The 22,434-nt window shown below is 44.1% G+C and overlaps 1 protein-coding gene across 1 annotated transcript in view; it reads left to right on the top strand.

Moving 5' to 3' along the window:
* LOC137301780 (cytosolic carboxypeptidase 4) overlaps window positions 1-22,434 on the top strand; it is a 166,208-nt gene that overhangs the window by 124,563 nt on the left and 19,211 nt on the right. Inside the window, exon 22 of the mRNA XM_067971410.1 lies at window positions 10,706-10,875. Within this exon, the coding sequence (XP_067827511.1) occupies window positions 10,706-10,875 (170 nt within the window). The remainder of the gene's footprint in view (window positions 1-10,705; window positions 10,876-22,434) is intronic.

Here is a 22,434-nt window from a genome sequence, read left to right as displayed (position 1 = left end):
TACCAGCCTTCTTTAGGATAAATTCTTTCATTATTACAACTCTGTTACAACAGCAAAGCTCTCTCAATCTCATCCTTGATTCCTTCTCCCAATTCAGCAGTCTATTATATACTCCCAATATGGTAACGGATCCCTTACTATTTCTGACCCCGGATGGACTCTGTCTGAACACCACCGTCAATAAAAACTTTCCTTTCTATAGCTGTAATCATGTCTATAATTAATAAGGCCATCCTCATCCTTTCTTTCTTAATGACTAACTATGCAATAAATATAATTTAGTACTTATTCAATTCAGACCAAAATCCCTCAACTCACACAGCTGTCTTCTCATTTCACTGGCCTCTTGAAACTCTCCCACACTCAATGGGTTAATGAGGTACACCAACTTCAGGCAATTTACTATTTAGCAAAAATATGGAAATGATTTCATTATTTTAGGCTTTTTACATTGTTCTGTGGATGTACAAGAGAAAGAATAGTAAAAAGCATAAAAAATACAGGAATAATCTGTGGTAAGGGAGTTTTGGGACTGACAATAATCATCAGACTCATTCAGTTTGGAGGGCTTGGTACAGACTTGTCTGACTACATAAGTATCTAATACACAATCCATCATAAGTATCTAATACACAATCCATCATTTTCACTTACTTCTCCTGAGTAGGTGGATACTTTAGATTTGCTGACCGAAGGCAATCTTGACAGCTTTTCCAGAAGTGGAGCCTGCCACTTACCTGGCTTCGTAACACAGCCTTGTGTATCAGTACACATACCTATAAACACTTACATTATCTAATTAAACAAGCCTTAATTGGGGTCGTGGTCTTAGTTCTCTAGTCAAGAGTCTAGTCCTGCCTAGCTAGTAACATTGATCCTGTCTGTAATAATTTCCACGATGTGTTTAGTGGAACTGATTCTGTTTGTTGGGATGAAAATAACTGATTCTGTCTAATCAATATCTGGATTCTGTCTGCCTATGTGTGCACATTGATGCTTATGTGTAGTTGGCAATCACAATTTTATATTGAGATCGTGCTGTTTCAACTTCTACAGTCTCCTTTGCAATCCCATATGCACACATTTTACAGGCTGTTCACATAACATCAAAACACATCAATGGTTCTCTTGTCAAAGTATTTCATAGGGACATTTGCTGTGAAATAATGCTGGATTGGACTGGGTGATTCACTATTATCGCCCCTCGATGTAGTCAGCTAACGCTCTATATAGTTAGCACAAGGGAACACCAGCTGCTTCAAGTGTGGCTGATGTCTGTAACATTATTCATAAAACATCTCACCAGTAATTTGTGTACCATCCTTTGCTGGATTTTGTAAGAGCTACCACAGCACTTCTAAGTTGACACTTTTTTCATTCATTGTTTAACGCTTATTCCAAATCAGAAAATTCATAGAGAATCTGAAAATATCAGTATTTTTGAGGATAGTTTAATAAACACTTTGGCACATTTAAACATGAGAATAGGCTGGATTAATTGGCAAGTACATCAGTATCTATATCCACTGTTAGCAGCAATTGTCATAAAAACAGTCAGGGACAGGATGAGAAATGGTCATTCGACTGTAAAAAGGCACTGGACCCTGGCATATTCTGGTCATTCTTGCCGTGAAAGGAACTCTCACACCCAGTGAATGTCACCTGCTAAATATAATTGGACCCAGAACCACTTCAGGATCTACTGTAACCCCTGGTATTGGTTAATGGCAGCTTAATGAAAATATAGTTAATGTGGGGGTGGGGTAAACATAGAAAATAGGAGCAGGAGTAGGCCATTCGGCCCTTCGAGCCTGCTTTGCCATTCAATATGATCAAGGCTGATCCTCTATCTTAATACCATATTCCCGCTCTCTCCCCATACCCCTTGATGCCTTTTGTGTCTAGAAATCTATCTAGCTCCTTCTTAAATATATTCAGTGACTTGGTCTCCACAGGTTCACCATCCTCTGATTGAAGAAATTTCTCATCATCTCAGTCCTAAATGTCCTACCCTGTATCCTGAGACTGTGACCCCTCGTTCTGGGCCCCCCAGCCAGGGGAAACATCCTCCCTGCATCCAATCTGTCCAGCCCTGTCAGAATTTTATATGTGTCAATGAGATCCCCTCGCATTCTTCCAAACTCGAGTGAATACAGGCCGAGTCAACCCAATCTCTCCTCATACGACAGTCCTGCCATCCCAGGAATCAGTCTGGTGAACCTTCACTGCACTCCCTCTATGGAAAGTATATCCTTTCTTAGGCAAGGAGACCAAAACTGCACACAATACTCCAAGGCCCTGTATAACTGCAGTAAGACATCCTTGCTCCTATACTCAAATCCTCTCGTAATGAAGGCCAAAATACCGTTTGCCTTCCTAACTGCTTGCTGCACCTGCATATTTGCTTTCAGTGACTGGTGTACAAGGACACCCAGGTGCCTTTGTATATCAACATTCCCCAATCTATCACCATTTAAATAATACTCTGCCTTTCTGTTTTTCCTTCCGAAGTGGATAACTTCACATTTATCCACATTATACTGCATCTGCCATGTATTTGCCCACTCACTCAACTTGTCTAAATCGCCTTGAAGCCTCTTTGCATCCTCACAACTCACGATCTCACCTAGTTTTGTGTCGTCAGCAAACTTGGAAATATTACATTTGGTTCTCTCATCCAAATCATTGATATACACTGTGAACAGCCGGGGCCCAAGTACCGATCCCCACGGCACCCCACCAGTCACCGCCCGCCACCCCGCAAAAGACCCATTTATTCCCACTCTCTGTTTCCTGTCTGTTAACCAACTTTCAATCCATGCCAGTATATTACCACCAATCCCATGTGCTTTAATCTTGCACACTAACCTCTCATGTGGGACTTTATCAAAGGCCTTCTGAATATGTTATGGTGGTATGACAAAAATGGAGCACTTTGGTCTAAGGTACTACATTACTGGCTTCTCTCTACAAACAATGTAGCTAGAAGTAGCTGCTATGAAGTCAGGTGGTTTGATCAATTTAATATGTTTAAATGACAAAACTATTCAGTTCAAATTTACTGTCCCACAGGAGGTCCAGCCCTGGCCTCAAGCATTTTCTGCGTTTGAATATTGCAAATTGTTGTCAGTTCAAAGTAATTATGAAAGATTCAGTTTTTCATGGGCTGTGTTCTTACATATCGACAAAGGATTGTGAATGGAATATTTTTGGCCAACTTTGTCTCAGTCAATGGTTAGTCTAAGCTAGCAGGGAGATACTGAACTGGATCTGGCTCTGTGGTAGTATTTCACCACATAAGAAGTGAGTGACTGTGTTTCAATGATCAATTTTATATTGAGAGGTAACTCAGGCGAAACACCTACTATTTTGACATTTCAAGATGATTAGTAAAAGTTGTAACTACTATAAATGTACTGTTTGTAGTCTTTACTGTTCATTTATCTGTTTAGTGGTAAATACGTTTGACTGCTGGCTTATAACCTGAGCTTCGGTCTGATAGGATGTGTATTCATCCACCTACTGAAGATAAGGAGGTCGCTTGGTGGCGCACAGTATATTCCAGTAAGCCAGAGTACAGTAGGAAGAGTTCTCTGTTCAATCCCTTGGTCTTGCTACTTTATTTAGATATTGGACAGATAAAGACACACTCTGATTGATAGGGAATATGAGGTCCACTTACAGGAGCAGTTGATGCAGTTGAATACCTAGGGCCCGATATTAGAAGGGAGTCGGGTTGCCAGCGGGGGGGTTGACTGGGCACGTGGGTAACGCGTCCAGTGAAATCGGTGTGCTCTGCATGCGATCACAGCCTAATTGAAGATACTTACGTGTGCTTCCGAGTTTCCCGTTGCAGACCTGTGCAGCGGGCGCACTGCGCACCCGCATCACAGGCTGTCAGCAGGAGGAGCCCTATTTAAAGGGGCAGTCCTCCAATGCTCCTCCTGCAGCAAAGAACCATATTGACAGCATGGAGCAGCCCAAAGCCAAGGCTGCTCCAAGGTTCTCAGACTCCTCATTCCAGGTGCTGCTCGATGGGGTCAGGAGGAGGAGGGAAACGTTTTTCCCAGCGGATGGGAGGAAGTGGCCTGCCTCTGCCACCAAGAAGGCCTGGCTCGAGGTGGCAGAGGAGGTCACCAGCAGCAGTAACATCTCCCGAACCTGGGTCCAGTGCAGGAAGCGCTTTAATGACCTAACCAGGTCAGCCAAAGTGAGTATACTTACGCATTCTCCCACACTCCGTCTTCCACATCACCTCCACCACCACACAATTCCTTCTGCACTGCCACCACAATGCTCTCGCATCACTCCTCACATCCACTCAACCATCATCCTCACCTTGTCTGCACTTACTCACCGCCTCAGTTCCCATTCGAACTCTACCACACAACCGAATCCTCATACAATCTCATGGCACCCTCCCATGCATCTCCCTCACGGTCACCCCCACTCACACCAATGCATGCAGCGGGTCACTATGCAACCATCACTCAATCACGCCTCTCTGTGTTTTGCTTTTATAGGAGAAGAGATGCCAGAATGCCCGGGAGAGGGTCCTCACCGATGCAGAGCAGCAGGCATTAGAATTAAGCCGTACGCTGGAGTGCCTGTCCGTGGCAGACGCCGAGATTGGGAGCGCACAAGCGGCTGGTGACACAAATCTAACACTCAGCACTCATGATAGAGAATGATCTTAACATCACTTGGCATCTGCAGCACCTCCACATCTGTCTACATGCTTAATATTGCTTTCTGCTCTCTTGCAGGGCCATCTGCGACTGCCGTGACTGCGGAGGACGATTCTTCAGAGGACCTACCGGCCTCTGAGGGGCATCGTCACATCTGAGCCAGCCATCCACCAGCGCAGATACACCTCGATGGGTCCCCTTCCTCAGTTAGTTGGGGTTGCACATGGTGAGTCACCACGCACATGTGTGCACGAGCAGACCCTGGTGGCAGAGGCAGCCGTGGAGAGTCCGCATCGGTGGGAGCACTCTTCTCCAGGCTCTGCTCAGCAGGACCCAGATGCTGAACCCTGGGGGCCAGCCATGAAAAGGAGAGTCATCGAGGGGCAGCAGCACATTGCCAACGTACTGGAACAGTTGCCACGCGCACTCTCCACAATCGCGCAGAGAATGGAGGAGTCCAACTCCTGCATGAGTGGAATGGTGGCACAGGTACAGGAGGGTATCTCCGAGATACTGTCACAGGGATGTGAAGGCATCTCTGAGATAGTGTCACGGGTAAGTGCGGGAATATCTGCGATGGAGGGAAGGCTAGCCTCCATTGAGCTTCAAGCACGGCTCAACAATGAGTCCATTCAGGCCCTGACAACGACCGTTCGGATTCAGGGTGAGCAACATTCTGCCGCCTTAAACAGGCTGACAGATACGTTACAACTGGTCTTCCAAGGCTTCACACAAGTCCTCCAAACTGTCGTCCAGCAGGGTGGAAGGAGTGATGTGGTCCTGGCCCAGGAGAGGGATGATGGCGAAAGGGGACATGGAAGTGGGGACGCCACTCAAAACGCTCCCACGTCTCGCCCATTGCCCCCCTCTCAACCAGTACCTGCAATGCTCCTCCTCTCCAGGTGGTCGAGTGCCCCTGCACAGGTGTAGATGGAGCAGTCTTTGGAGGGGCCCTTATGGGCACCGAAACCCAGAGGGCGTCCATGCAAAGCATCTCATCGGTCAGGGCATGGACAAGAGCAACCTGCCACTACCTCTGCTGAAGCCACAGGGGTGGCACCACGTAGGGGTTCCCGTAAACGTAAGGCTAAGGTTTTGTGAGCACAAAGGGGATGCACAAGGGTGTATGACAGAATATCATGTTTTTCATTTAGATTTGTTTCTTTTGCCACTCACATTAAATGTTGTTGTCACCACTACTGCCATGTCTTTGCAAATCTTGTCTGGTTTGTGCAATAATTCCCTTTCCTGAGGATCACCATGAAGACCCACACCTGATGCCACCACTGGGTCACTGCAGAGTGGGTGTAGGTGTATTTGCAGGGCTTTTTTGTGCAGACGACTGAGAGACACCGGCGATGTCCCCGGTGGCACCCTGGAAGGATCCGGAGGAGAAGAGGTTGAGGGCAGTGGTGACTTTGACAGCGACAGGAAAGAAGATGGTGCTCGGGCCAGCCGGGAGCAGCTCGGCATGAAGGAGGCTGCAGATGTCCACGACTACATATCGAGTGACTCTGAGCCTCCGTGTGCACTGCTCCTCAGAGAGGTCTAGGAAACTGAGCCTCGGTCTGTGGACCCTGTGGCGAGGGTAGTGCCTTCTGCGACGCATCTCTCTCTGCGGTTGCCCTCTCTCCTGCTGTGCAGGTGGATGTGTCACAGCACTGTGTTGTGGAGCTCCACGTGTCTGAGGTGCACGGCGTGGCCGCTGAGGCTGGTGATGCTGTTCGTCCTCCAATGAGGTCATGACTGCAGCTATGGCGGCCCCATCTGGAAGATGTACGTTTGAGGGGGTCCGCAAGGTAGGTAAATGTGTCTGCACACCAGGGCTGAGGTTCCAAGTTGGTGAATTTTAGTGTTAGGAGGAGGGTGGTGCAGGCCAAACTTTGTCCAAAGTGACAGAGTGGCCTCATGCAATGAGTGAGGGTCTCCCCCCCACCTGTCAAATGGACCTTTGCAGCTCCCACTGACTGGTGGCTGCAACATATCTGTTTCAACCGGGAGTGCTTCCCCCAGCACGGGAAACACGCTCTGTTGAGATGAAAATCCCACCCCTCCTTAAATATCCTCCCAATCAGGTCTGCAAACGATCTGAACAATGTAAATAATTGCTTTAAGTGGGATCCCGCCGGCTTTGATTACCGATGGGAGTCCCGCATGCGGGGGCTGCGCGCGCATCTAAGCACGTCATTGGGGAACCCGTAAGTGGGCAGGTTGGAGCCGGGCTCCGGACCCACTCCAGGAATCCCCGATTTTAGGAGCTGCTCGGCCATCCGAAAATTGACCCCCTAGTATCAGAACCCAAAATTTAAATGGGAGGAGGGTTTGCCGTTTCGTATAGAAAGTTAACAACAAGGTAGATTCAGTTTCTTGGAGAAAAATTTAACATTAGTCCATTTACATAGTGAACGAGTAACACATTAACCAGGTTAAATAAATGGTATATTAAAATGCAGAAGAATGGAAACTAATAGCTTAATAATTGAAACAATACAGTTTGTCTCCTCTTGCATTGTTAACAAGAAATACGCATTGTGTGTGATTCTTCAATCAAATGAATTATTAACTGGAATTCAAATAATTCCATAGGATGACCTGTATATCTCTCTGGAGGATACTCAGGCTATCCTTGTCCTTTCCACGAATCAGCGACTTTGAATGAAGTGTTAATTAGGATGCAGTGTACAGCTATATTAAGTGGTGTCTCTTGTTTATCTTAAATGCAAGTTTGAATACACTAGCTGCAGAATACTGATGCATACCTTCAGAGGAAACATGTCCGTCATCCTAAACCACCAGCCTGGAGTTTGTACTGGTAGATTGAAGCCGTTTAAGTGGTTATTGATCGGAACTGAGGCTGTCTTATTTAGTTTAAAAAGCTGTAAAATGGAAAATTTCACAAGCTATTAGACTTTGATTTTTTAATTCAATTCTTATGCCCGGATACAAGAGGTGAAAGGGCTTGGACTTATAAATTACATACAGAAGTAAAAGGCCTTTCCATTGGAAAAAAAATCAGATGTGCATATCAGGCTGCTGATTCGCTATGAGCCCGTTTTGCGCTACTGGCGTACACCAATTTTACCCCTATGGTCTTTTACTTTAGCTGCCTGTGGCTGCACACTGTTCTGTTAAAGAGACAAGTCTCATTGGTTTGGATCGGATTGTGAGTCTGAGAAAGGCAGAGTTGTTAAAGCACTGCACCACCTGGTCCCTATCAGAAAGGCAAAACATTCATTCATCTGTAGGTGAAGGTTGGAATCTATGCCCCAAAGGAGAAAGAGCAGCAAATAGCACCACTTTATTTAATATCTGAAATATATTATATGATTAAATAATATGAAATTGTGATCACGTGCAACTTGGATTTAATACTTAAGCTCCCCCAAAATACTGCCTAAATTCTTCATTTTGGCTTAGCGGAGAAGCAGATATCAACACTTTACAGCAACTCACATGTAACCTCAGCTGCTCTTTTCAATTGACTCATAGCATTGGTGGTAATAGGGCTGTGTGTTTTCAATCTGTTAATGGATGACTGGTTCTTTTTCATGTTTCCTTTCTTTTACTAAACAGTAGGCAAGGAGTGCCAAAAAAAAGTCTGTAGACAGCAATGTCATTACCATCAGTATTATGGAACGAGTATGCTGAAAGACCATCATCAAGCCAATATGTCTTTTGCAGCAAAAGGGAGAGATGCAGAACTCTGGGGAGGGAGATGTGGAGAGAACATATCATTAGAAAATGCTAACATACCAGTGGAAAATACTAACAGACCAGTAAGAAGTACTAACAGATTAGCAGAAAGCACTAATGGACTGATAGCAAGCACTTCGTGATTAGTAAAAACCCGAATAGATCTACAGACCAGTAGAAAGCACCAACAGACCCGAAGAACTCATTAACAGTCCAGTAGAACGCACACATGAGAAAGAACCAGCCATCCATTAACAGATTGAAAACACACAGCCCTATTACCACCAATGCTGTGAGTCAATTGAAAAGAGTAGCTGAGGTTACCTGTGAGCTGCTGTAAAGTGTTGATATCTGCTTCTCCTCCCAGCCAGAATGAAGAATTAAGGCAGTATTTTGGGGGGGTTGAATACTAAACCTGAGTTGTTTGTGATCACAGTTTCATATTATTTAATCATATAATATATTTCAGATATTATATAAAGTGGTGCTATTTGCTGCTCTTTCTCCTTTGGGGCATGGGTTCCAACCTTCACCTACAGATGAATGAATGTTTTTCCTTTCTGATAGGGACCAGGTGGTGCAGTGCATTAACAACACTGCCTTTCTCAGAGTCGCTATCTGTCCATATTTGGCGCAACTCAACAACTCCAAGAATGGATTCATGAAAATGAACAAAAAGAGAAACTGATTTTTACATGCTATAGACTTGATTTCTACTTTTGTGCTCTTCTTTAAGTAAAACATCTGTTTCTGGACCTCCCACCACCCTCTTAGAATTGATGCCTGTTTTGGCTCTAACTGTAACTCCATGCCATGCCTGTTGTCTCTTTCCCCCACCAAAAGCCTGTTGACATTACTCCTTTTCAGCGGTGACCAGTGCCTGCATGTCTGATCTGCACAATGCACTTATCCAATCCACTCCTCACAAAAATTGTATGATCCACGCCCAGATGAAAAACTGGCTACTTTTTTGTTCCCACTAATGAGGTCACATTCTCAGGAATTGAAAATGTCTATAAACTCTACATTCACACAATTTCATTACCACGTTGCATATTTAGATTAAAATATAGAGGGCCAGAAATTGCTTCTGAAATAACGGAGGAGCTCAACAGCACTCTCCATTTTTAATGTTGAATCGAAGGAGCAAGTTCCCGCATTTGCACATGTGCACTAAAATGCGGAAATAGTGAGCTTCTGTTGGTTCGCCAACGATTTGACAGCTTCGAATTAAAGGGCAATCGCACGCTGCAATCAGAGAAATCATTGAAAAAGCACAAACTTGCTCGTCTGCCCAGCTGAAAAGTAATTAATTACGCCATCAAACAGGTCCGCTTAAAAATCCCAGGTCTAAATTAAGTTTTAAAAGCGCGGTTAGTCTTATGACTGCCGAACAACTAAAAATTAAATTTTAAAAATGTGAAGTCTCATATTACTCCTTATTTTAATAGTTTTTGGTCATTAAAATTTTTTAAAATTAAAACATTTAATTTTTTTTTGTTTTTCCCTTCTGTCTCTTTAATTTAATTCAGTTATTTCTTTGGCTTTTTATTTTAAAAAATTATTTTTTTTATTTACAATGACATCCAGAATACTAACTTTAAATGAATGAAGTCCGCTTGCCTGCTTGAGCAATGCAGTCTGAATCTGTGGGCTTGACTTCTCTTCCTGACAGATTTTGTGCACACGTCTTCGATTCTCACGGACTGTTCCAGGCGCGTCAACTCACGCTGTTCAGAGGCTGGGTTGATAGCACACAATTTTTTTAAAGTTCAAAATCAAGCAATGCTGCTCTGCGTGATTTCTGGCCCATAATTTCTCCCATTTTTCTCCAACAGAGGAAAATGTGGCTCCAGAACAATAATGATCACAAACCGATATTGATTCTTCTGTGGGTAATGCTTGGAGTTCAACCACAACATGGTTACTTTACAAGGTGTAAAATTGCAGAGTAAATGAGTGTCAGACCTGCAGCCTATGGACAGAGTCACCATTGAGGAGCAACAAGAGTTCATTGGAGCTCATCAGCATGTTTGTGAAATTGGCGGTTTAGCCCTCACAAATAGAAACGGTAACAATAAATGGCAGTCTATTTAGTCATGCAGAACATCCCCTCATGCCAGCAGACATTTTACAGTAATGATAGCAGGTGGTGAATAAGAAGCATCGCATCAAAGCAAATCACAGTCCCATCCGGTCACTTTTTTTACTGATGAGCACTGCAGCTCCAGATCCATGAAAGTGACTGTGAAAGCAGCATAAAATGTGTTAAATTGTGCCATAAATATCCAAGACAACAATTGAAAAATTATTTTTGCTGACAGGGTTTCCAGATTGGAACTAGGGAGCTGGAAGAAATGGGAGCTAAGTTCTGTACAGGACTCCTGAAGCTAAAGAAAGATGCATTGTCGTGTAGCAAACAGCTGATATCCCAAGATGCCACTCTACTTGATTTTGATAATGAGCTCCAGAATGATAGATATATGTCACACAGGTAAGTGGAGACTAATTGTTTGTTAGTTGGATAATTATGGGATGATTGTGGGGGAGTCCAAAACTAGAGGTCATCAATATAAGACAGTCACTAATAAATCCAATAGAGAATTCAGGAGAAACTTCTTCACTCAAAGAATGGTGAGAATGTGGAATGTACTACCACAAGGAATAGTTGAGGCAAATAGCATAGATGTATTTAAGAGGAAGCTAGATAAGCACACGAAGGAGAAAGGAATAGAAGGGTATGCTGATAGGGGTAGATGAAGTAGGGAGGGAGGAGGCTCGTGTGGAGCATAAACGCCGGCATAGACCAGTTGAGCCAAATGGCCTGTTCTGTGCTGTAGGCTCAATGTAACTCAGTGATTTGCAGTGTTCACTTTCAGTTTAAAGAAATAACTGACAGAAGTTTTTAAATTATTGAGAAACCTAAGTGAAGGGCCAAGATTCATAGTGCAGGTCACCATCAAGATGGAATAGAATATGAGAGAAGATTAGATGAATCAGGAAGCAGTGATAATGGTTTTGGATTGTATGGGGAAGGGAAGACCAAGGGAGATAAGGAGTTCCACAGTTGTGAGGTCTTGAGAAAGAATGATGTGGAGTAAGCGATGGTTCCGGGGCCTGAAAGGAGCAAAGCTCAAGGGTCTAGCAAAACTCAGCCAGCCCTTTCCCCCCACACACAATGGAATCAGTAACCTGTGCTATACTGGAGTTGGCCCTCTCCCCATATACCCAGTAGAATCAGTAACCTGTACTATGTTGGAATCGGCCCTCTCCCCATTTATATAATGGAATCGTTAACCTGTACTGTGTTAGAATTGGCCCTCTCCCCATGTGCACAATGGAATCAGTAACCTATATTGTGTTGGACACAGCCCTCTGCCCTTTTACACAATTGGACAACACTTCCACACATGATTCAATCAGTAACCTGTGGTATCAGAGTCGGCCCTCTCCCATAAACAATGGAATTACCATCCTGTGATTAAGTGACAGTGGTTAGGTTGTTTTTAGGAAGGTGCAGTGAGTCGATGGATGCTGTACAGTTAGTTTCTACTGATTATCACAGAGAATTTTGTTTACATGGGTCCAGATGTTGCCAAGGATGTTGCTGCGCTGTTTTACATTGTGTTGTGTTTATAACCTGTGCATAGAGACAAAACAGCAGAAACACTGATTAATCTCCACTCATCTGAATCAACAGGGCAGGTGACACAACAAAGCTATTTAAATAGAACATATCACAGCTAAGCAGCAGCACCACAAGCACTGACTTCAGTAAAACATTAGGGGAGCAGAACTGAGACATTCTGCATTTGGCACTTGATGAGGCACAACAAATCAACTTAATCAGGAATTTGGGATTGGCTCCTTGCTGGAACTTGTTGCTCGTGGCAGTGGTGGGAAGAATCTTAAGGGAGTAAGTAAAATATTGTCAGAGTACAACAGGAAAAAAAAATCAGTTTTAAAGGAACCCACAAATTTGCTCTAAAGCCTAGATTTTCCAATCAGCATCATTTTAAGCAAAAACTGAAAATGCTGGAAACATTCAGCAGGGCAGGCAGCATTTATGGAGAGAAAAACATTTTCTGTTTTTATTTCAGATTGCCAGCATTTGCACTATTTTGCTTTTAGCATTATTTTAAGACCTGCCTGTTGATTGTTCACTGTTTGAGGATAAGGGCCAGTCTTGGCTGGACATTGCCCATTTTAAGGGCCAGTTCTGACTGGGAATTGCCAGCTCTGGATACCATCCATTACCTCCTTACACTTGCCATAATGTCACATTTTGCACTTCATCTTTATTTTAGCCTTAGAACAATGTTAACCTGCATTTCCTAAACTGGATTGTCCATAGTTATGTACACATCTTGCAGTTGGATTTAATGTCAGAGTGAGAGAACAGGTTTATTACCTCACATATTCCTGGTGCAGATGTTACCACTTAAATAAACAACAGAGTCCTTCTTGATCAAACTATAGGTTTATTCTGTAAAGAGTTTGATTGCAGCCAGTGCAAGAGACCCAATGTGATAATACTGTTTATAAAAATGTGGGCAAATACACAGAAAGAGTTTCATAAATAATAATGTCCTTAATGGTTTCTCTTTGCATTCTGGAAGATGCAGTCTGTCAGCTTCAGAAAGCTGTGCTTGTTTGTCTTTGCATTGTGCTCATTTGGTAATTTTCTCTCTTAAACAAAGAATACAGCTAACCTGTCACACAATCTGCATTTTTCAAACCTAGTTTCAGTTTTTTTGTAATTATTTTGGTGTTCTGTTATTAATGAATCGAAAACGCAGGATATATTAGCCGTGGAGGGAGTGCGGCGTAGATTTACTAGAATGATACCTAGACTCCAAGGGTTAAATTACGAGGAGGGATTACACAAACTAGGGTTGAATTCCCCGGAATTTATAAGATTAACGGGTGATTTGATTGAAGTTTTCAAGATATTAAGGGGAACTGATAGGGTAGATAGAGAGAAACTATTTCCTTTGGTTGGAGAGTCTAGGACTAGGGGACATAGCCTAAAAATTAGAGCCAGGACTTTCTGGAGTGAAGTTAGCAAACACTTCTACCCGCAGAGGGTGGTAGAAGTTTGGAACTGTCTTCCGCATATGCAGTTGATGCTAGCTCAATTATTAATTTTAAACCTGAGATTGATAGATTTTTGTTAACCAAGGATGTTAAGGGATTTGGGGTTATGGCGGGTATATGGAATTAGGTCACAGATCAGCCATGATCTCATTGAGTGGCAGAACAGGCTCGAAGGGCTAAATATGTTCCCAAATTCCTATGTTCCTATAATGTCATCATCAGTGATTGCAGAATGACCATCTCGGCCTCCTCCTGATGTCCCCACCATCACAGAAGCTAATCTTCAGCCAATTCGATTCACTCCACGTGATATCAAGAAACGGCTGAGTGCACTGGGTACAGCAAAGGCTATGGGCCCCGACAACATCCCGTCTGTAGTGCTGAAGACTTGTGCTCCAGAACTAGCCGCGCCTCTAGCCAAGCTGTTCCAGTACAGCTACAACACTGGCATCTACCTGACAATGTGGAAAATTGCCCAGGTATGTCCTGTCCACAAAGAGCAGGACAAATCCAATCTGGCCAATTACAGCCCCATCAGTCTACTCTCAGTCATCAGCAAAGTGATGGTAGGTGTCGTCGACAATGCTATCAAGCGGCACTTACTCACCAATAACCTGCTCACCGATGCTCAGTTTGGGTTCCGCCAAGACCACTCGGCTCCAGACCTCATTACAGCCTTGGTCCAAACATGGACAAAAGAGCTGAATTCCAGGGGTGAGGTGAGAGTGACTGCCCTTGACATCAAGGCAGCATTTGACCGAGTGTGGCACCAAGGAGCCCTAGTAAAATTGAAGTCAATGGGAATCAGGGGGAAAACTCTCCAGTGGCTGGAGTCATACCTAGCACAAAGGAAGATGGTAGTGGTTGTTGGAGGTCAATCTTCTCAGCCCCAGGACATTGCTGCAGGAGTTCCTCAGGGCAGTGTCCTAGGCCCAACCATCTTCAGCTGCTTCATCAATGACCTTCCCTCCATCATAAGGTCAGACATGGGGATGTTCACTGATGATTGCAGTGTTCAGTTCCATTTATAACCCCTCAGATAATGAAGCAGTTCGAGCCCGCATGTAGCAAGACCTGGACAACATCCAGGCTTGGGCTGATAAGTGGCAAGTAACATTTGCGCCAGACAAGTGCCAGGCAATGACCATCTCCAAAAAGAGAGAGTCTAACCACCTCCCCTTGACATTCTGCAGCATTACCATTGCCGAATCCCCCACCATCAACATCCTGGGGGTCACCATTGACCAGAAACTTAAGTGGACCAGCCATATAAATATTGTGGCTACAAGAGCAGGTCAGAGGCTGGGTATTCTGTGGCGAGTGACTCACCTCCTGACTCCCCAAAGTCTTTCCACCATCTACAAGGCACAAGTCAGGAGTGTGATGGAATACTCTCCACTTGCCTGGATGAATGCAGCTCCAACAACACTCAAGAAGCTCGACACCATCCAAGATAAAGCAGCCCACTTGATTGGCACCCCATCCACCACCCTAAACATTCACTCCCTTCACCACCGGTGCATTGTTGCTGCAGTGTGTACCATCCACAGGATGCACTGCAGCAACTCACCAAGGCTCCTTCGACAGCACCTCCCAAACCCGCGACCTGTACCACCTAGAAGGACAAGAACAGCAGGCACATGGGAACACCACCACCTCCATGTTCCCTTCCAAGTCACACACCATCCCGACTTGGAAATATATCGTGTTCCTTCATCGTTGCTGGGTCACAATCCTGGAACTCCCTTCCTAACAGCACTGTGGGAGAACCTTCACCACACGGACTGCAGCGGTTCAAGAAGGCGGCTCACCACCACCTTCTCAAGGGCAATTAGGGATGGGCAATAAATGCTGGCCTTGCCAGCGATGCCCACATCCCATGAATTAAAAAAAAAGACTGGTCTGGAGGTAAGGGCGACCAGAAAGCATTGCCGAGAAGTCACACTGTAGTGCAGTACCATATTACAATTGGGTAAATTTCCAACCTGTGGGCCCAGATGGGAGCCTCGCCCACTGAGAGTACATATCAGATGTTCTGGAACACACTGCTTGTGCTTTTCGAATTATTTAAGATTTTCGACATGCGCTTTCAGGGGTGAGACTCCCTGTCAAAAGTCAGAAAATTACCACTAATATATTAAAAAAGAAAGCACTAACAATCAATGTGCTGACAGTATGATTTACAGTGTGTGGACGTAGCAGAGGTTTGCCCCACATCTATACCTTATTATGCTGATAGTGTAAGTTAGTTCTGCAAAGAGATTACATTAACATCTCATGTACTGCACATCAAGCCGCAGCTCCATACAGCCAGTGGGGTTTGAACCGACGACCACGATTGAGTGCAGATGTGTTGCAGTGGGCATCAGGTTGGACGCCCCAATAAATCCTGGGTGGCCCTATTTTCCTGCCCTTAACGAGGTTTTTCATTTTTTCCACTTTCATTATTTTTGTACCAGTACTTTAGTAAAGGGGGGGAAAAATCACCTTCAGTGATAGTAACACAATGTTAAAGGAATTTATGAAATGTAACAGTGTTCCTAATGGTTTACAAGATCCGGCAAATATACTCCTTTATTTGAATCTGTGACAGTAATCATGTCAGTTCGTGCAATACACGAGGATGTGAGGATGTCTATACTTTAAAAATAAAAAATAGCAATAAGTTTCCAAAGAAGAAGTAAACCATGTCAGTCTTGGTTTAATCCAAAAGCATGCACTCCAATGTTATGTGTCATAATGGAGAGCTTGTTGGCATCTCTGCCTGCCTGTCTATCTGTCTGTCTGTCAGTCTTCCACTTTCTCTCTGTCTCTTTTTCTTTATCTATCACTCAGTCTTTGCCTTTCAACTAGGTCCGAGCCATTTTGAGCACTGGGCATCATTTGCTTACGACCAGCAAGTTGCAAGTGCAAAACCAGTGCTCACAGGCAGTTTGCCGATCGAGTGGGAGACAAGAATTTCAGCCGGTCTAATGTGGAGCCATATCAGAAGTTTTATCTGCAAGAAGGAGCAGCAATCATGGGTATGGACAGGCCAGCAGGGGACCATAAGATTCTTATGGGGCCAGGAGGAGCATTTGTGCTCTGCCTAGCCCCATAAAAACCTTTAAAAAAAAACGCAGAGACGCCTTTTTCTGAGCGGCTTGCAGCGGTCCCTTTAAGGCCACTCAATGCCTGGCACCAATGGGCGAAGCTTGCGTGATGCACACTCCGCCCAAAATCACAGTGGGGTCCTACATAAATGATATGATTGCGATTAGCATATTATAAGTAGTCTCCCACTTGAAACAGGCGGGAGCCAGGACTGCCCTAGGAAAAGCCCACCAAATATACCAGCGACCAGAAACAGGGCAGTAAGTGTATTGCTGCAAATGTTGGAGCAGAGGCCCTCGAAATCAGGACCTCTGTCTTAGTCGGACAGCCTGTCACGCAGCTTGTGTTAGGTTGCACTCCTTTACTTTCTTCTTTATTTTTGTGTGTGTGTTAAATAAACTGATAAAAATTTATTTTCAATTTATCGCATCGAAACATATAAGATTCTGAGGGGGCTTGACAGGGTAGATGCTGAGAGGTTGTTTCCCCTGGCTGGAGAGTCTAGAACTAGGGGGCATGGTCTCAGGATAAGGGGTCGGCCATTTAAGATTGAGATGAGGAGGAATTTCTTCACTCAGAGGGTTGTGAATCTTTGGAATTCTCTACCCCAGAGGGCTGAGAATGCTTAGTCGTTGAGTATATTCAAGGCTGAGATAGATAAATTTTTGGACTCTAGAGAAATCAAGGGATATGGAGATCGGGCGAGAAAGTGGAGTTGAGGTCGAAGATCAGCCATGATCTTATTGAATGGCGGAGCAGGCTCAGGGGCCGGATGGCCTACTGCTGCCCCTATTTCTTATGTTCTTACAGATGGAGTGTCCCTTTATGATGGTGTGTTGAAGCCAAGAGTTTTGTTGGCAAAATTATTTCCCGATTATAATTGTGTGCCTCTAAAATATTTAAAACATCCTTTTGCCAATTTGCAGCTCTATTTCTCCTGACAATGCTGACGCCAGTTCGGGGACTGGCCCATTACACACCAACAGCCCTCCAGTACCGTGTCCAAAAGGCTATTCTTTATGTGTGAGTCTACACAGTGAATGATGTCAGACTATTTGACAGTGGAGGGTAACACACCTGTAGTCATGTTCATTTAAAACACTCCCAGTTACAGGTAAAGCAGATTACTTAAAAGAGATTGTCACAACGTCATTCAAGCTTCAGAATGTTTGGAAACTGGAGTTTTGTTTGGAAGTTAGCAGCTGCTCACAGTTCGGTCATTTAAGAACACTTGATCTGACTCAGTCAAAAGGAAGACATTTCAGTCATTCTAGTGCTTTTTATTGTATAGTAAGCTCTTTGATGCTGTAATTTATTTCCCTGCTTCTTCTTTACCATTGGTGTTTTAGAATTATACTGCCTGCTATTTCTATTGTGCAGGTAATCCCAGCTGTGCCATCTATTACCTCATTGATCACCTGCGCTGACAGAAGATAAATGATATCAAAGCCATTTGCATGCAGTGAGCTGCAGAGGGATAGGGCCCAAGTTCATTAATCAGCTGCAGGCTGTTTGAGGTGTGATCAATTTACGGGGCTGTGATTGATTTATCCGACACCTCGGTGAGTCGTGGTAATGCCAACATCTGTCTTACGCTCTGTCTTAAAGACACAGTATTTGTTTTGTTTGTTCCTGAAAGACTCTATCTTAAAGGGACCAACCCATCTCCAGTCATGGCTGGAGTGTTAGCTTTGTACTTTATTTAACTCTTCTTTATAATTCTTTTTGATAATCAGGGATGGGGGTTGTAATGATATGACTTTATTCTCTGTGATATCATCAATCACTTGGGGTTTGGGTCCAACATACGTTAAATACAGCTTGCGGCACAAGTGCAGGTCAGATGCAGCTGGTGATGCCAGCAGAGGTTAGCTGAAGTAATATTACCGAAAGTAGAGCACTATGTTTGACCGATCGATTGCAGCGAAATGTACTACTGCAGGCTTTTGAATTTTCCCTCTTTTCAATAATTGGGAGCTATCACCAGATGCTGGGATGGTGGCTATACTTAATGCATTTCCTGCTTCCTATAAGGACAAGACAGCTGGTCCTATCCCTCTTGTGGAAGTTTGTTTTGTCATTTCTGTGTTTAAGATGCCTTTTCTCGTGCAAAAGACCCCGTGCCTGTGTCCAAATCACCTGTCCAAGGCCTCAGTCTCCATGTTCTGGGTTCTTATCCCCACTTTAGGCACCTAATCCCACTGTCTCGAACTCCTGTTAATGTATCCCAGAAGCCTGTCCCAAGCTTCTGTCTCCATTGAATATCAACAGTAACGTGACATGGTGACCTAATTTCACTGCACTGCTGCATTTCTCAAACTACAGGAGCAAGTAGTGGCAGCCACGTGGCCATTTGGGCAGCAGACTACTGGACCTCCTCACCTGTACACTGTGACTCACCTGGTGGTACCTTCTCAAGCTCACTACCCGCATCCTCTAGGATTTGTGTAGCTGTGCTGGTGTGTGCAAACGTTGATGATAGGGACACAGGATGCTGTTAGGTACCACCTTGTTCTGGGCCACGGGCAATGCTGACAAGCTGTTCTTTCACACCTACAATGACGGAAAAAGAATGAATGTTAGAATCCTGGTCTCAAAAAACAAAAAGAGCTTGCATCGCAAGCTACTGGGGCCAATTTTCAGGCTCAGATCTAAACCAGTTGTAAACGGTTAAAAACAGATGAAAACCCTACTATGGTCAAGTGCAAATCGTACCCAATTTTCAGGTGTAAGATGATTCACATAGTTATTCACAGCACGAGATGCAGACCTCAGATGGGCAGATTTTGACTTTCTGCGATAGTGTAAAACAGGAGATAGTGAATCGGCAGCCCATTTTACATCTTTCCCGAATTTTATTTCCATTGAAGCCGATTCGCTATCATCTATTTTACACTATGGCACAAAATCAAAATCTACCCTATACGGGTCTAGAAAGGACACAAATGGTGGGAGACAATCATTTTTGACGCAATCCTTCCCATGGAATTTATGAAGTGAGTCCCCACGGAGTGTAAGATGTGAGTCCCCACAGAGTTTATGATATGAGTCCCCACAGAGTTTATGATATGAGTCCCCAAGGAGTGTAAGATGTGAGTCCCCAAGGAGTGTAAGATGTGAGTCCCCAAGGAGTGTAAGATGTGAGTCCCCAAGGAGTGTAAGATGTGAGTCCCCAAGGAGTGTAAGATGTGAGTCCCCAAGGAGTGTAAGATGTGAGTCCCCAAGGAGTGTAAGATGTGAGTCCCCAAGGAGTGTAAGATGTGAGTCCCCAAGGAGTGTAAGATGTGAGTCCCCAAGGAGTGTAAGATGTGAGTCCCCATGGAATTTATGATGTGTCCCAATGGAGTGTAAGATGTGAATCCCCAGAGAGTGTAAGATGGGAGTCCCCATAGAGTTTATGATGTCAGTCCCCAGGGAGTTCATGATGTACCCCATTTCCCCACATAGATTCCCCATTCTTCCCCATATAGTTTATAGTGGGAACCCAGCCTCTCCTATGGAGTTTATGATAGAACCCTCTCCCCTTTCCCACTTGGTTAATAGTAATGGGGGGGGGTGCTCCATTCCCCATTCCCTAAATGAAGAATAAAGTGGGAGATCCCCCCGCCCCTGGAGTTGATGGCATATTCCTATGCCTCTCCCCATGGAGTTTATGGTGGGAAAACACATCCACCCATGGAGTTTATGGTAGGCATCCCCATCTCCTATGTAGTTTGTAGCGTGAGATGCCACCCCCCTCTCGATGGAATTTATGGCAGAATTTCCTCAGCCCCTCTCCATAGTTTATTAAGGGAATCTCATCCACCAGGGAGTTTATAGCAGGAACAACCCACTCCCACTTGGAGTTTTTTGTACAGCTGCAACCCCAAAGAATTTATAGCGGGAGCCCCCTTTGGCCTCCTAATGATGTTTTTGATGGGAGCCTCCCTTCTAATGGACTTTGCAGTGGGAGTCTCCTATTCCTATGAAGTTTATGGTACAGCTTCGTTCCCCTCTCCATTGAGGTTAAAGTAGAATCCCCTCTGCCCCCATGGAATTTATGATGGTAGCCCCCTCCTCCTACATAGTTTATGGCAGAAGACCTACATTCTCCCTATTGAGTTTATGGTGGGAGCCCTCATTCATCTCCCCATGGGAGTTTTGGAGGAAGACTCCTTTCCCCCTGCCCCATCACTGAGTTTATGGTGGGATTCCATGGAGTTTGTGGTAGGATCTCCAGCCCCCAAGGAATTTATAATGGAAGCACTCCACCCTGTGGGATTTACAGTAAGAGCCTCCTCCTCCCCCTAGAATCTACAATAGCCCCCTGTCACCCACCCTGTGGAGTTTAAGATGAGAGCGCCACATCAGCCTCCTTGACCTACACTTTGCCCCAAAACACAGGCAGAGCACAAACAGTTAGAGAATCAACATAAGACACAAAAATCCAATAACAGATTGCTGTTCTTTACATATTAAATTAAGAATTAAGAGGGATTTGTTTCATAGAAATCGTTCAAGCTGCTAAATTAAACTCTTGTGAATCTCTGTTTCTGTCTCAGTACGAATCCCTCTGTTATGTACTATCTATCTTTCTTGATGCCAGAGACATTAATCTCTGCAGCTGTTTATTGTGGTGATACACAAACCCTGAACATCTCTGCAACAAACAAGTTTTGTAACAATCTGCACACACTGAGCTGGTCAGAGAAATAACACCCATTTTATTTAATGATTTCAGATAATATCTGAAAAAAATTGTGCTAATAAAGGTGTTACAAAACCTTTTAGCACAATTTTTTTCAGAGATCATATGAAATTGTGCACATAATGTTTGATAAACTGTATTGAGGACCCCTCAGAAGCAGTAATGAGTTACAGCAATGTATTTGGCTCTGTGGAAACCCATAATTCATAAGGGTTGCAGGCACCGGTGGGAAGTCGGCTAGCCGGATTTATTTGAGGCCCAGAAGTTAAAATACCCTTGGTTTCATTTCTGGAGCAGTGTGTGAGTTAAATTCAGGGCAAAGTTCTCAAATTCATTCCGAATTACAGCATGCTGCTGCTGATTAACTCTTATTAATCACAATGCTAAGTACAGATGAAGGAGGCCTTTTGGCCCATTCAGCTCATCCTTCCATTGGAACTTACATAGTCTCCCCATCACACTCTCTAACTGTCTCTCAAATGATTGCAGAGTTGTAGCCTCCACTACCCTACCCAGAACCTATTCCAGGTCTAATCATTCTTTTTGTTAAATGCTTCCTGACAACAGACCTGAACTTGCCTTTTACCAGTTCGTATTTATATACCCTTGTCTTGCAGTCATTATTTAACTTGAAATAGCGCTCATGGTTATCTTTTCTATTCCACTTAGTATCTGATATACCTCTATAAGGTTCTACCTCATTCATCACCTTCCAAGACTGAAGAGTCCCAAGTTTTTAAAATCTTTTTCTCATAAGTCTATCCTCTGACACAAGGGATCAGCCTCCTGGCCCTTCTCTCTACTGCTTCCTGGGCATAGATGTTTCCTTTGGGCTTTGCATGAACGTGTGTGAATTGTTATTTGTAATTTTCACACCTGTGAATATCGATCCTGGGGTCAGTAAAACTGTCGACCCCTGAATTTACATTAAACTGTAATGGACAACTGGGATTGACTCCTAACTCCTAAAAGCAACATCTCAGATGGATTAAAATAAATGGAAACTCAAAGGAGTTTGTCCTAGTGTTCAGAGGGTATTTCTGATTACAGTTGGTGCTCTGACTATTCAAGATTAGTGTATCAGTGCCCCGATTGTAGTTGGAACTTCCAATACTAGGGTGAGCCACCAGCCCAGAGGTGGGTGCAGGGACCTAGGCTGGCAAATCGTGAACAGTA

Source organism: Heptranchias perlo, chromosome 34 (genome assembly GCF_035084215.1).
Source record: "Heptranchias perlo isolate sHepPer1 chromosome 34, sHepPer1.hap1, whole genome shotgun sequence".
NCBI classification, from domain to species: domain Eukaryota; kingdom Metazoa; phylum Chordata; class Chondrichthyes; order Hexanchiformes; family Hexanchidae; genus Heptranchias; species Heptranchias perlo.
The sequence above is the reverse complement of the archived record's forward strand: the minus strand, read 5'-3'. Positions and strand labels throughout refer to the sequence as shown.